This window comes from Prionailurus bengalensis, chromosome C1 (assembly GCF_016509475.1).
Source record: "Prionailurus bengalensis isolate Pbe53 chromosome C1, Fcat_Pben_1.1_paternal_pri, whole genome shotgun sequence".
Taxonomy (NCBI): Eukaryota; Metazoa; Chordata; class Mammalia; order Carnivora; family Felidae; genus Prionailurus; species Prionailurus bengalensis.
The window spans coordinates 31,341,808-31,354,198 of record NC_057345.1 but is presented as its reverse complement, the minus strand read 5'-3'; the positions used below and the strand labels follow the sequence as shown (position 1 = coordinate 31,354,198).

Sequence of the window (12,391 nt, the reverse complement as noted above, 5' to 3'; positions counted from 1 at the left end):
CCTCGGCGCACGCCTCCAGACACGACTGGACAAAGGACAAAGGTCCCCTCTCTGACCACCGGAGCCTGGGCCCTGTCCTTGGGGCATGCCCAGCATAGAATTTCTTTAGAATCCAGGAAGTGGGGGAACTGCGCCTGGAAAGCAGAAAACCTAGGTGCAGCTCCCCCTCCTCCGTGAGTGATACACAGCAAGAGCCAAGCAAATGGTCCTTCCCTGCAATATTTATTAAGGAATTTACACATACACAGGAGAAAGGCAACCAGGAATTGTGGTTCCCACAGGTGAAATCTTTTAAGCAAAGTTTTCTCGTTTTAATTTTCACGTAGGGTGAATAATGACCGAGAGGAAAGCTCCAGGCTCTCTGCCTCACACACCTGGAGAAGGTGGGGAAACAGCAGCCTGGGATACCATAGGCATGAGAGAGTGACTGGCGGATTGGGAGAGAAGGGGGAGGAGGAAGAGAGCGATCTGTGAGATTGCAATTTTTTTAAACCATAAGAAAAAGTGGCAACAGTTTTAGGCTGTTGATAAATTAACTCCTCTCTGTGTAAACCTAAAACAAAACAAAACACCCAGAGCAGATGGGGAAAGGATCCGCGCGCGCGCGCGCACACACACACACACACACACACACACACACACACACGCAGTACACACATTAAGCTCTGCATTCCCGCTGGAGGGGCTGGTCCTCCAGCCACATAGCCAGATCCCACTGCAGGTAGCATGGAGGCGGGGCAGGGTGTGTGTTCTCGTGTGGGACCTTCGTAAAGTCTTTGGTGCTAATAAATGCTGACTGAAGCGGCAAGTCCTGAAGCCTCGATTCAGGGCAAAGTAGAGTAGTATTTTTGCTCATCCCTACAGCAGGGTGTTTGCCTCAGCTCAGGGCTAGGGCCAACCTGACCTAAGACGCAAGGGGTATTTAATTTGATTTCAGTACTTTCTTCTTTCCCATAAATTATGGGAGCATGATGCCTCCCTCTTCAACCAAAAATTTAAACATGCAGAAATAACTTAGCAACACATACGGAAGTACCTCTACACCTCCCCCTCTTTGCCTAAAAGACAACACCTACAGACCTTCCTGAGAGTCTGATAGGAGGTTTAACCTCACGGGAAAGGTACTCAAAGGTGTGCACTTTTCTCCCACAGTTTAAGTGCCTTCTGCCAACAATTCCTAAGGTGCTGGTGCCAGGAGAGGACTGGGGCTGAGGCTGCAGAGGAAGGCGGGATGGCGAGGGGACATGTTCGTCATAAAGCAACAGAGAGGCCTGCGTGTCCGGGAAGTGGCTGGGCTGGGCAGAATGCCAACCCCCAAACGACAGATTGAGTAATTTCTAAACCGAACAGAGAAATAGGAAAGGGGGATGGGGTGGGAGGAGTTGGGGAAAGAGGAAAAGTGGGGGAGAGAGGGCTGAGGAGAGTGGTAGCCATACAGGTGTTTTGTTTTTTATTTCCACATCTGAGGGCTGAGAGTCTGATTTGCTGCCTGTCCATTTCCGCCGCTCATCGACTGTCCATAGCTCAGCATGCCATGGGCTCCACAGAAGTTCATCCCAGCCATCTGCTGGGTCATCTGAAAGGGAGAGAGGAGACTTTCAGACCAGGCTGTGGGCATGCAGCCAATTACTGCAACAAGACAGGGTAGGAGTCCTTCTGTCTGCGGGGAGGGGGCAATGAGACAAGGGGAACTGTTATGGGACAGATCTGCCCTGAACCTTAACAGATCATTTTGAGGGCTCCAGATCACGTAAATGAAGGACTTTCCAGAAAGGAGATGTTGACAGAGACGAGTGCTCAGGGAAGGAAAGGAGTCCTAGGGCTAGTCAACATAAAAGCATCGTGAGAAGCTATTCTCTTTTTTCCTTTCTAGTCTTTCCTCCTAAAAAGAAGGGGCCTATTGTTAACTTGCTGGCCCCGAGAGTTACAGACGAGCCCCGGACCAGCGCTCCTGTTCTATCTCCAGCAGAGTTATTACTGTCAGTGTCAGTGAAGTGCTTGTGCACGCTCAAGTACAGAGAAAAAGAAAGAGAAACTGGACTGTTCAGAATGAACAAAGGAAGGCAAAAAAAAAAAAAAAAAAAAAAAAAAGAAAGAAAAAAAGACCAACGTCTTCAGTGTGTGAGAAGGGAAGTTGCTGGGTGAAAAGAACCAGTGGAATAAGGTCTGGGTGGGGCTGAGGCCTCTTTATGAATGAGACTGAAAGACTGGCCTCTGGGAGTGAACAGAAGAAACTACTTATCAAGAAAAATGCCTTAAATTTCCCAAGCCTGGTAATTTCTGTACAAGTGTTTTTCTTGAGAAGTTCTATTTTTTTCCCACCAATATTTTTTAAAGAAAACCTCAAGCTTATAGAAAAGCTGAAAGAATATAACGAAACCCATATATCCTTCCTTAAATTCACAATTGTTAACACCTTGCCGTATTTTCTCTCTGAGATAGATATATCTTGTGTGGGATCTTCATATATATATATATATATATATGTGTATATATATATATATATGAATTTTTGATGAGCATTGAAAATTGCAGAACATAACGTTTCATCTCTTAGTAAGTTAGGAGGCATCTCATAAGAAAGAACACTTTCCTAGAACCACAATACAAGAAATTTGATATGAATACAATAATATATGTTACATTTCATTTTCACGTCTCTTGTCTCCTTTAATATAGAATAATTCCCCCACCACTTTTTCTTTCTTGACACCGTTTTAGGAATCCAGGCCGTTATTTTGCAGTAAATCCTCTGATTTGGACTCACCTTACATTTTCTCATGATTGGATCCAAGTTAAATACTTTTGGCAAGATTTCTATAGAAGTGATATTGTGTCCTTCTTAGTACAAGATACCAGGAGGCACATGATGTTAATTTGTCCCATTGTTGCTAATCTGATGTTTGAGCACTTGGCTAGGGTAGTATCCACTGTGTTTTTTTTTTTTTTTTCCACTGTAATGTGTATGTAATCTAAAGGGTATTTCTTGGAGAATATGTGAATACCCTATTCTTTCTACAATTACTAGATGCCATAAGGCATCTAGGCACTGTAAATCTAAGGCACTGTAAATAAGGCTTTCCCTCCCTCTCTCTTCCACACCCATTTAAAAATATATATCACTATGGACTCATGGATTTTTGTTTTCCCTTCAGTGTTATAATCCATCAGCATCACTCTTTTGGATGTTCACACTATCCCACGTTTGGACAGCGGGAGCCTCTGGAAGTTGGCTCATATGTCCTCTTGACATGTCCTAATCAGTTTCACAGCACTTCATTACTTATACAAATAAACATGAAGGACTGAAAATAGGCAAATTAAAATCCCACCTTGAAAGCTAGAAAAAGAAAAGCAAAAGTAAATCAAAAGACAGCATAAGAAGGAAACAATAGAGATAAACCAGAAATCGAAGTCAAAAACAAACAAACAAAAAATTGTGGAATAAATAAAACAAAATCCTGTGGGTTTTAAAAATATATATATAATTAACAAAACAGACCACCAGTTAACCTAATTGAAAGCAAGGGCAAAGGGAAAGGAGAACACAAACATACAAAATAGGAAATGACAAGGGAGAAATAACTACTGGAACAGGAAACTAAAAAGTCATGAGACAGACTGCTTGGTATAATCTTTGATAAATGAATTTGAAACCCTAGGTTCACTGGCTAATCTAGGCACCTAGAGTTTTCCACAGCTGACTTTCATAGAACAGAGAAAGCTATCAAAGAATCAGTACGCACAAAAAAAGCAAAAGGCCCGTACAGTGGCACACGGGAATTCCGAATTCCACCCCATCTCCAAAGGCCAATACTATATAAATGATTCCAGACTCCAGAAAAAGGAAAGCATGAAGACAGTTTTTATAAAGCAGTTAAACATCGCCTCCTAAACTTGAGAAAGATAGCAAGGGCATGCGTACGTGTGGACACGCACGCACGCTGCTCCACCGATACTCCTTCGCCCATCTCTTTGCTTTCAGACTTGGAATCGCTCTTGTTTCAGTTGGGTTTCTTTGCATCTAGTGTAAAATCAGCCATTGCTCTGTGAGCCAATTTAAACATCTTTTTCTTTTCACAGAAGAGCTACCTATTGATATGACTGATGTGTTTGGTCTTAATTTTATCACATTACATTTTTGCTGTGTTTATTATATTTGCTGTGCTTCATAGTCTATGCATTCCATTTTCTTCTAAAATATTTGCTTGGCATTTATAAAGTTTCATTTTTGTTCTAGTGGTTACCTTTATGCTAATACTTTCTTTTGCTTGCTTTAGTCTGTACTCAAGCTTCTACCATTTGGTTTGTCAGCTTATTTCATCCTTGGACTTCCACCTATTTCCTAACAATCAGTTTACTCTACTTCCCCCTTCTCACTTTCTCCTCCCATTATGTTCAGCTGCATTGGTTGTTCAGAATACAATATATATTCTTCTACCCTTATCATTACCTTAATTTTAGATTCTCAATTAAATATTTAATCACCATCGGTCCTTCTGCCAAAATGTCCTCAGTCATCTCTTTTTTTTAATAGCTTCAATCCTTGAAGGATGATAGCTTGTCTAGCTATAAAATACCTGTCTCATGTGTACGTGAGTACCTTGTTGTTGTTTTGTCTGTTGCTGTTAGAAGTCTGTTCCTTTTGCTTTATAGATGGCAGATCTTGGGGGTTGGGTGGTGGTAAGGAGAGGGTTGGAGCCCTGAGAATTTTTCTTGTTCCATAAAGTCTCAAAGTTTACTGAAATGTATGTTAGAGTTGACCATTCTGGATCAACTTCCATACACAGTAGGCTCTTTCAATATTGTATTCAAGTCTTTTATTTATAGGAAGTTTTCTTGTATTACAGATTTAAATATATTAATTCTGCTCCACTATATTGTTTTTCTTCTTTGGCAGTCTCCAAATATATTTATGTTAGGCCTTCTTTGCTTAATTTCTGTATCACTTTCTCTTGGATTTATTTTCCTGCTTTCTATATTTAGTTTCCATTCTCTTACCTGTTTCGTGACTTTCTTCAATGCCAAATATATTTTCAGTTGAATCTATTCTCCTCTGGGTAACTTGTAATTCAGTCTTTATTTCTATGATAATTGTCTTTTCTCAATTTACTTCCTGAATTTAGTAGTTTCATTTCACAACTTCCAGTTTTTTGTCCATTTTGGTTGTAAGCTTTTAAATTTCTGATTCAAGCTGTTTCGTCTTCCAGTATTAAAGGGCATTTCCTTCAGGTTGGTGTTTTGTGTAACAGTTTTCTTCTGTTCATGGCCGTTTTGGGGGGGAGAATTTTCATTTATTGAAATGTTTTGATTTTCATTTTCTAGTTTCTTCCCATAGTAGTTCTGTATAAATGTCACCTGCCACCTTCTGTTTATTTTGTAGTGCCTTGTTCTTCTGAATCAGCAATACTACAGCCAGGTGTGAGGGGTTTGGGGAAGCTTGCTAGATTTCTTAGTTCAAGAGTGCCCTCTTCTGTCACTATAGTGAAATGATTATTTGGATGGGGGGAAGAGGATGGTTTATCTTCTCATCTTGTAATTCCTTCTTTCCACTTCTCATTTGTTACTTTCCCTTCACTACCAGGTCCCCAAAGGGCACCTCTTCCTTCTAAGTCACCTCCATTACCCTTGAAGCAATACTTTTCCAGAGCTACCACCTATTACCCTGCATATTTCAAGCCCCTCATTTTCGATTCTCCACGTAACCAGAGTTCTAGTTGCTAAGTCTCAGACCTCTTCTCAATGTGCCCCTGATTGAGATACGTCTTTCTCTTTCTAGGGGATGATTTTATCTATGTCCTGTCACCTCTAGCCCCCTGCACCTTCTCGTCTTTCCACACAAGTCTCTCTGATGATGGCTCTGCTGGATTTGGTTGATCACCACCATGTAACTTGAAGTTTGGAGTATTCTGTCTACTGGATGTGGTAGTCATGGGTTATGAGTGGTTTTATTTGCACTCCTTGTTTACCTGTATAGGTTGTTTCTGCTATTGTTTTAATATAAGTGTGGAGAAATTTAGATTTAGGCAGTTGCCCTCATTTTACAGTAACCCAGAACTCCTCAGAAAATCTGCCATTGGGTAGATCTGGAAAAGAAAAGGGCGTGGCAAACCTAAGAAGGTCTCTGCGTTATCTATCTCATCTACACTGTAAGGGTTCGAAGAATAAGGAAGAGACAAAATGAGATGGCCTTGAGGAAGGCTCAAAAACCCTCGTCCCAAGTAAATGGGGTAGCTTACCTGAGTAAGGTTCCACTGCAGCTGCTGAGCTGGCTGAACCCCATACATTGTCTGGGGCACAGCTGCCATGCCTGCCATGTAGCCAGCTTGCTGGGTGGTCATCATTCCATTTGGCACACCCATCATTGAAGCCTGCATGCCACCCATATAGCCTGCAGGCATGGCCATGGGGGCAACCATCCCAGAAGCTCCTGGCTGAGCTACCATGCCTACTGGAGGGGGCATCATGCTCCCCATTATGCTGTTAGGAGGTGTGACCCCAGGGAAGCTGGGGTAGGCTGTGGGATACGCCATCTGAGCTGGAGCCATGAACATTGCTGCCAAGAAAACACACACACAGATCGGTTTAAGAGGAAAGTGCACAAAGTCAATCTAAATTCTCACTGGCTACTCCTTTCCAGCTAGAATTTCTCAGTAGCATTTCTACTCAACTCAGAATGCTCGTTTACATAGCAAAATAGATTCCCTACAAGGCTTGCGACAGCTTACCAGTGGGCTGCCGACTTAGCCACTTTCCTTTTAGGGTCCAGGTCCAGACCTTGAGTCAGACTTCACACAAGTGTGACACCAGACCCCACAGGAGTATGGCTCTGAGTTACATTACTACCCATCTGCTGACACTTCGTAGCTTCACAAAAAAATGTCAGGTTCAGGTTTGTTTGCAGTATAACGTCCTGGCCCCCAAAGCAATTGCTCCCTATTACAACAAATAATTCTTGCATATAAGTCCTCTTGTCTCTATCTGGCATTTTGCCACCACCCAAATGAAATCTACCTTGGGCAGGCATTTGAGGTGTCTGGGATCCATACAGTGAAAGGATGGAGTCTTTTGAGAGCTGTTTCTTGCCTGTTTCTTCTGATTTGCTCCCTGGCTCTGGAAACAGGTTCAGGTTTTCAGGAACAGAGCCAGCACTCCCTGAAGTTGGCATGGAACCTACAACCTTAGGGCAAAGAGGGGAGGGGGAGAATTGGAATGGTCCTCACAGGGGTCTCGGTAAGGACCTCCCTCATCTCTCTGCCGCTTCTAACATCTGCAATAAGAATTCACAGCTCAAGTTAATAGCTTCCTAACATTCCTACCATACAAATATGTGAAAACACTGGCTAGTTAAGTTCTGGTACAATTCTTTGATCTACGGAACAAATCTACAGATTTGGTGAAAAACAAACAAACAAATAAAAACAACCTACAAATGATGCAGCCACAGAGAACGGAGTTTAGGTCCCAGCACAGCCATTTACTAGTTGCATAATGAGAGGCTAGTCACATAACCTTTCTGAATTCATGTTTCCTCATCAATAAACTACCTGTTTTGTAGGCTTGTGGTAAATATTTTAAATTATAAAAGAAATATGCAAGCTGACATACAAAATCACCTAGCACCGTGCCTGGTCCTAAGCAGGCATTCCACAGATGGTGGTCATTAACAGTTTCAAGTCTTTCAAACCTACAAATTCTCTGGCAGTAACTCACGCTGAGGAGCTGACCTAAAGTAGCAGCCTTTATAAGGTGACACACCTTCAACAGAAGCCCACTCAAAGGACTCACTCTTTTGGGGCAGGAGACAAAATGGGATGAATAGTAATCTTGGGCTGTAACAGAGATGACAATATTAAGGGAAGAATCAAGAAATCAAGAAAACCGAAGTCCAATTCCACCAAGGAAGTATGACTTGGCTCCATTACTAAGTTATCAAAATTACCCTTTTCAAAATGCTCTTTAATTCGGAGGAGCCCACGTGACTCACCTTTCTGGAAACTGAAGAAGAGGGGGATGGAACAGAAGCCAAAAGATCTAAATCCTTCTCTAGAGTATTGCTGGTCTTACTATTTGCAATGGAGCAGGACACAGGAGCATCTGGAAAGAGAGATGAAAGCTAACCTGTAGCACTGCTCATTAAGTCCATGTCTTTCTTCTATTCTAGACGAGAAGCAGACAGAGTAGGCCTATGCTCCATCAGGGCCCTGGAAATCTAGGCTTCTGAAACCACCCAGCTTGGATGGGAACCTCTCAAAAAAGACCTCACCCTATGTTCCCAGGAGCATGCTGGAGAAGCCTGCAGCCCAGCTATCAGGCACAGGGCAGCAGAAACCCAGGCCTGAAGGCTATATCAGCACCACAGCAAACGGGCTGGCTGGCTCCCTTCCAGCTATGTGCGGGGTAAAGCTGTGTAGCTTTTATCTCTTTTTCAGAGATAAGTGAAAATGAAAGGTACAGAAATTATAAACCTAAATAGCCAATAACCTAAATCAGCAGAAATGTACTAAAGTATAGCCGTCAGATCTGTGAAAGGTAAAGAGTACTCTATTTCTGAAAGGGGCAGAACCGCTAGTTCAGGGTTTCAAAGGTTTGGAGAAAAATAAACACAGGTAATAATAGGCCATCTTAGAAACAGGCTGCACCTGAAAAATGAGAGAGCTGGGGCATGGCTCACAGGTGCTGCTTTAGTGAAGCTTGCTGACCTTTACTGAATGATTAGTATGTGCCAGGTAAGAGGCTAAGAGCTTGAGAGGCACTATCTCATTTAATCCTTCCAGCACTTTTGAAGTAGAGACTGTTATCATCTTTGCAGACACAGATTAGGAAAGTACTGTTCAGAGGTTAAGCAAACTACCCAGGGTCACATAGATAGCAAGTGGAGAGATGGACCTCTGACTCCAAAGGCCACGCTCTTAAACCACGACACTATACTGTCATTCTGAGAAGTGTAAACACTTCTTAGAACAACTGCTCAGACGTAAAACAACAGGAAAAACATGAGAGAACAATCTAAATGATGAGGACACAAACCGAAGAATCCCATCTCCACCTATCTTCCCAGGGTGACTGAGAACTCATCATAATTTGTAAGATTATGGGAGTGGAAAAGTCTGACTTTTTTTTTTTAAGTTTATTTATTTATTTTGAGAGAGAAAGAAAGTGTGAGTAGTATAGTAATCTTGGGCTGGAGGGGGGGGGGGTGGAGGGGTGGAGAGAGGGAGAGCTCTGTACTGTCAGCACAGAGCCCCATGCGGGGCTTGAACCCACAAACCACGAGATCATGGCCTGAGCCGAAGTCAGACGCTTAAACGGACTGAGCCACTCAGGCGCCCCGAAAAGTCTGACTCTTACCAAGGCCCAACAAATCCATGACAGGTGCTGAGGATTTCGGGGAGCTTTTCCGAGGTAGCTGTGGATCTTCTTTTTTCTGTGGCTAAGGTGAAAATATGTTAAAGAAAGAAATAAGCAGGTGTTTTTGAAATGCTTTTTTTCCCCCTCTTCACTGCAAAGCCACAGGTATTCTTGTGGTATGGCTGCTGTTATTCAAAGGGTTACCAAAGAAACAAAACTCAGGAAGTGTCAGGTGAAAGAATCAAGTCAGGAAGTACGAGTGCATAAACCAAGCCTAACGTGAAAAAAATATCGTCTGTGCTTGTTTGGCTTTCTGAAACCAAGACAACCACACCAGGAGGTCCAACCAAAACAGCAGGTTTGGGTCCCAGGAAAAGCCAAGAACAAAGGTGGGTGTCTGACGGTGTAAGAGCCAAGAGCCAACAAATCTCCCAGTGATTAGAAAACCTTTGATACCAAAAGGGAGATCAGTTTAAAGATTACCTAATTCACTCTGCCAATATCATTAAGGACTGTGTTCTGCAGGCAGTGCGACTCAGAGTGATGATAAAAGACTCTTCCTTAAGCAAATAGTAAAAAGTCCTCTCTCCCAAGATTCCAAGCTCTTACATTAGGGTATCTACTACTACAGCCACAATGTCCTGTGAAAAAAGAAAGGTGTCTACTTCAATATGACAGAGCAAGAATACAAGAAGGAGTGCAATGGATTAGTACGGCCAGTCTTCTGGACTGTTCTTAACTGCAACAGGAAAATGAGGCAGAGAGGGTCTAAAGAGAGAAGGATTAATGTAGCATCTGCTCAGAAGGTATCACATAGCCTAGGCATTCCGGCATGGAACGTGCCTCCTGCTCAGAAGGGCAGATGCAGTTCCCAAACTCCCAACCAGCCCCAAGGAGAAGTGTCACGGAGCAGCTGAGGCAGCAAGAAGGCAATGGGAAAGCAGCAGAAATGGCAGCAGGCAATCTAATGTAAATGTGGAACCCTTGGGCCCCAGGAAAAGTGGTGCAGTATGCTATCAACCGCACCCCACCCACCAGAAGGCCTCCTACCCCTCCCCTCCACATATAAACACACCTGAGGTCATCCACCCAGTGCAAAGACTTTCCCACTTACCATTTTAACTTTCTCAAAAACAACAGGTTCCATTTTTTTCTCTGGAGCTGGTTCACTCCCTCTTTTCCACTTGTCATCTTTTTCTTTCTATAATGATTGAACAAAACAAGACAAAGAACACACGTGACTAATAGTTTGAAAATTATAATTCCAAATGTGCAAAAAGGACACAAAATATTCCTGTTGAACGGATGCAGGGTCTGACAAACTTGGGGGTTTCTTCATATGGGGCATGAGAGCTGGCCTCTTCCACATTAGCCTTAGTGCTGTAAGAGACATCTCTCACATACCATTAAGTACCTCCTCATTCTGTCTAACTCATTTGTGACTCCTGAACTGTGAGTCTAGGCTATCTATAGAAGTTAAAAACGTTTTACCAGTTTGCTGCCCCTTTGTGACTCAAGTTTAACTTGCTCATGCTTGGAGGGGAGCCGCCTCACCTTGGTACAACAGTGAATAAGTTCATGTTCATCTTACTTGACAGATATCCTTTGTGATTTTATTTTTTTTTTAATGTTCATTTATTTTTTAGAGAGAAACAGAACACAAGTGGAGAAGGGACAGAGAGAGAGGGGGACACAGAATCCGAAGCAGGCTCCAAGCTCCAAGCTGTCAGCATAGAGCCTGACGCAGGGCTCAAACCCACGAACTGTGAGATCATGACCTGAGCCAAAGTCGGATGCTTAAACAATTGAGCTACCCAGGCACTCTCTCCCTTGTGTTTTTAAATTCAATCATAAGTCTTCCCAGTCTTTATCTCCTTTTTTAAAAGTCAGGAAATAAACTGTAATTTCAAGCTTAAGGATTAGGGAAACAAAAATCAAGGAAATAAGGCAAAAAAAAAAAAAAAGAGCAAAAGGATTAAAGTATCCCTTTTAGGGTGTCCTGAATAAAACCAAAAGCACTTCAAAAATAAAAGATCAGAATGTCTCAGTTTCTGTTACTTCCAGAGGCAGTTTCATAATGCTCTCATAGACTATAATGTTATTAGTCACATTTTTAACAGCAAATAAATGTCACATTTTTAACATTTAAATGCAAAAAAACAAAAACAAAAACAAAAAAAAAAACCAAACCACAGAGTAAACTTAAGACAGGCATATAAAAGGAAGTACATTTAAAAAAATGTTCAGCCTTGCCTATGATCAAAAAATGAAGTTTAAAATACTTTTTTGAGAGGAGAAAGATCTCAGTAATACCTAATGTTGATATGGATGAACTAGCCCTCTTACACGACGCTGAGAACAGAGTATAAAACAGTACAACTTCTGGAAAGTATACTAGCAAAAGGAGGAAGAGACAAATACTGAAGCCCTTCAACCTAGATAATACTGTATCTTGTAACGTATCTTAAGAAAATAATCCAAAATATGGAAATATAACTCTATGCAGCAAGAAGTTCACCCCAGAATTATCTATGCTGAAGGAAAATTTAAACAATCTCTCTTGTCTCCTATATTGTCTCTTCCACAGAAGGAAAATGGTAAAATATACTGTGAGCTAGTTACTCACTGAAGGATGTAACAATTAAAAGCTATGAACACTATATAAGTACATAAAAACATATGATATGCTAAATTGAATGAAAATAGTAGACAATCTATATAACTATTATAATTAGGCCTCCAGAAAGTAACTACATAGGAAAAAGGAGGGAACACACCAAGGTGATAATCATTGGTAAAGATGATAAGAGTAGGCATAGATTTTCCACTTCAATTTTCATATTATCTGTAATATGATATTTTAATCACAAAAGAACACGTGTGGCTATGTCTGTTCCACACATGGTGCAATGTTTTAATACAGAACACTTAATTTCTCAAAGTTAAAAACGCTTTCTCTGTCCATTTAAAAATAATACTCTTTAATTAACAGAACCACTTTCTTTCCAACTTGATACTGTCTTCACTTAGCAAATATTAA

The 12,391-nt window shown here is 41.7% G+C and overlaps 1 protein-coding gene across 1 annotated transcript in view; it reads right to left on the bottom strand.

Annotated features, from left to right (window-relative positions):
• Window positions 1-203: 203 nt before the first annotated feature.
• The window catches only part of SMAP2 (small ArfGAP2), a 48,668-nt gene continuing 36,480 nt past the window's right edge, over window positions 204-12,391 (bottom strand). The window contains exons 5-10 of the mRNA XM_043574554.1: window positions 10,466-10,552; window positions 9,352-9,433; window positions 7,988-8,097; window positions 7,015-7,180; window positions 6,240-6,556; window positions 204-1,576 (exon numbers count right to left, since the gene is read on the bottom strand). Of these exons, the coding sequence (XP_043430489.1) occupies window positions 1,451-1,576; window positions 6,240-6,556; window positions 7,015-7,180; window positions 7,988-8,097; window positions 9,352-9,433; window positions 10,466-10,552 (888 nt within the window). The 3' untranslated portion in view covers window positions 204-1,450. The remainder of the gene's footprint in view (window positions 1,577-6,239; window positions 6,557-7,014; window positions 7,181-7,987; window positions 8,098-9,351; window positions 9,434-10,465; window positions 10,553-12,391) is intronic.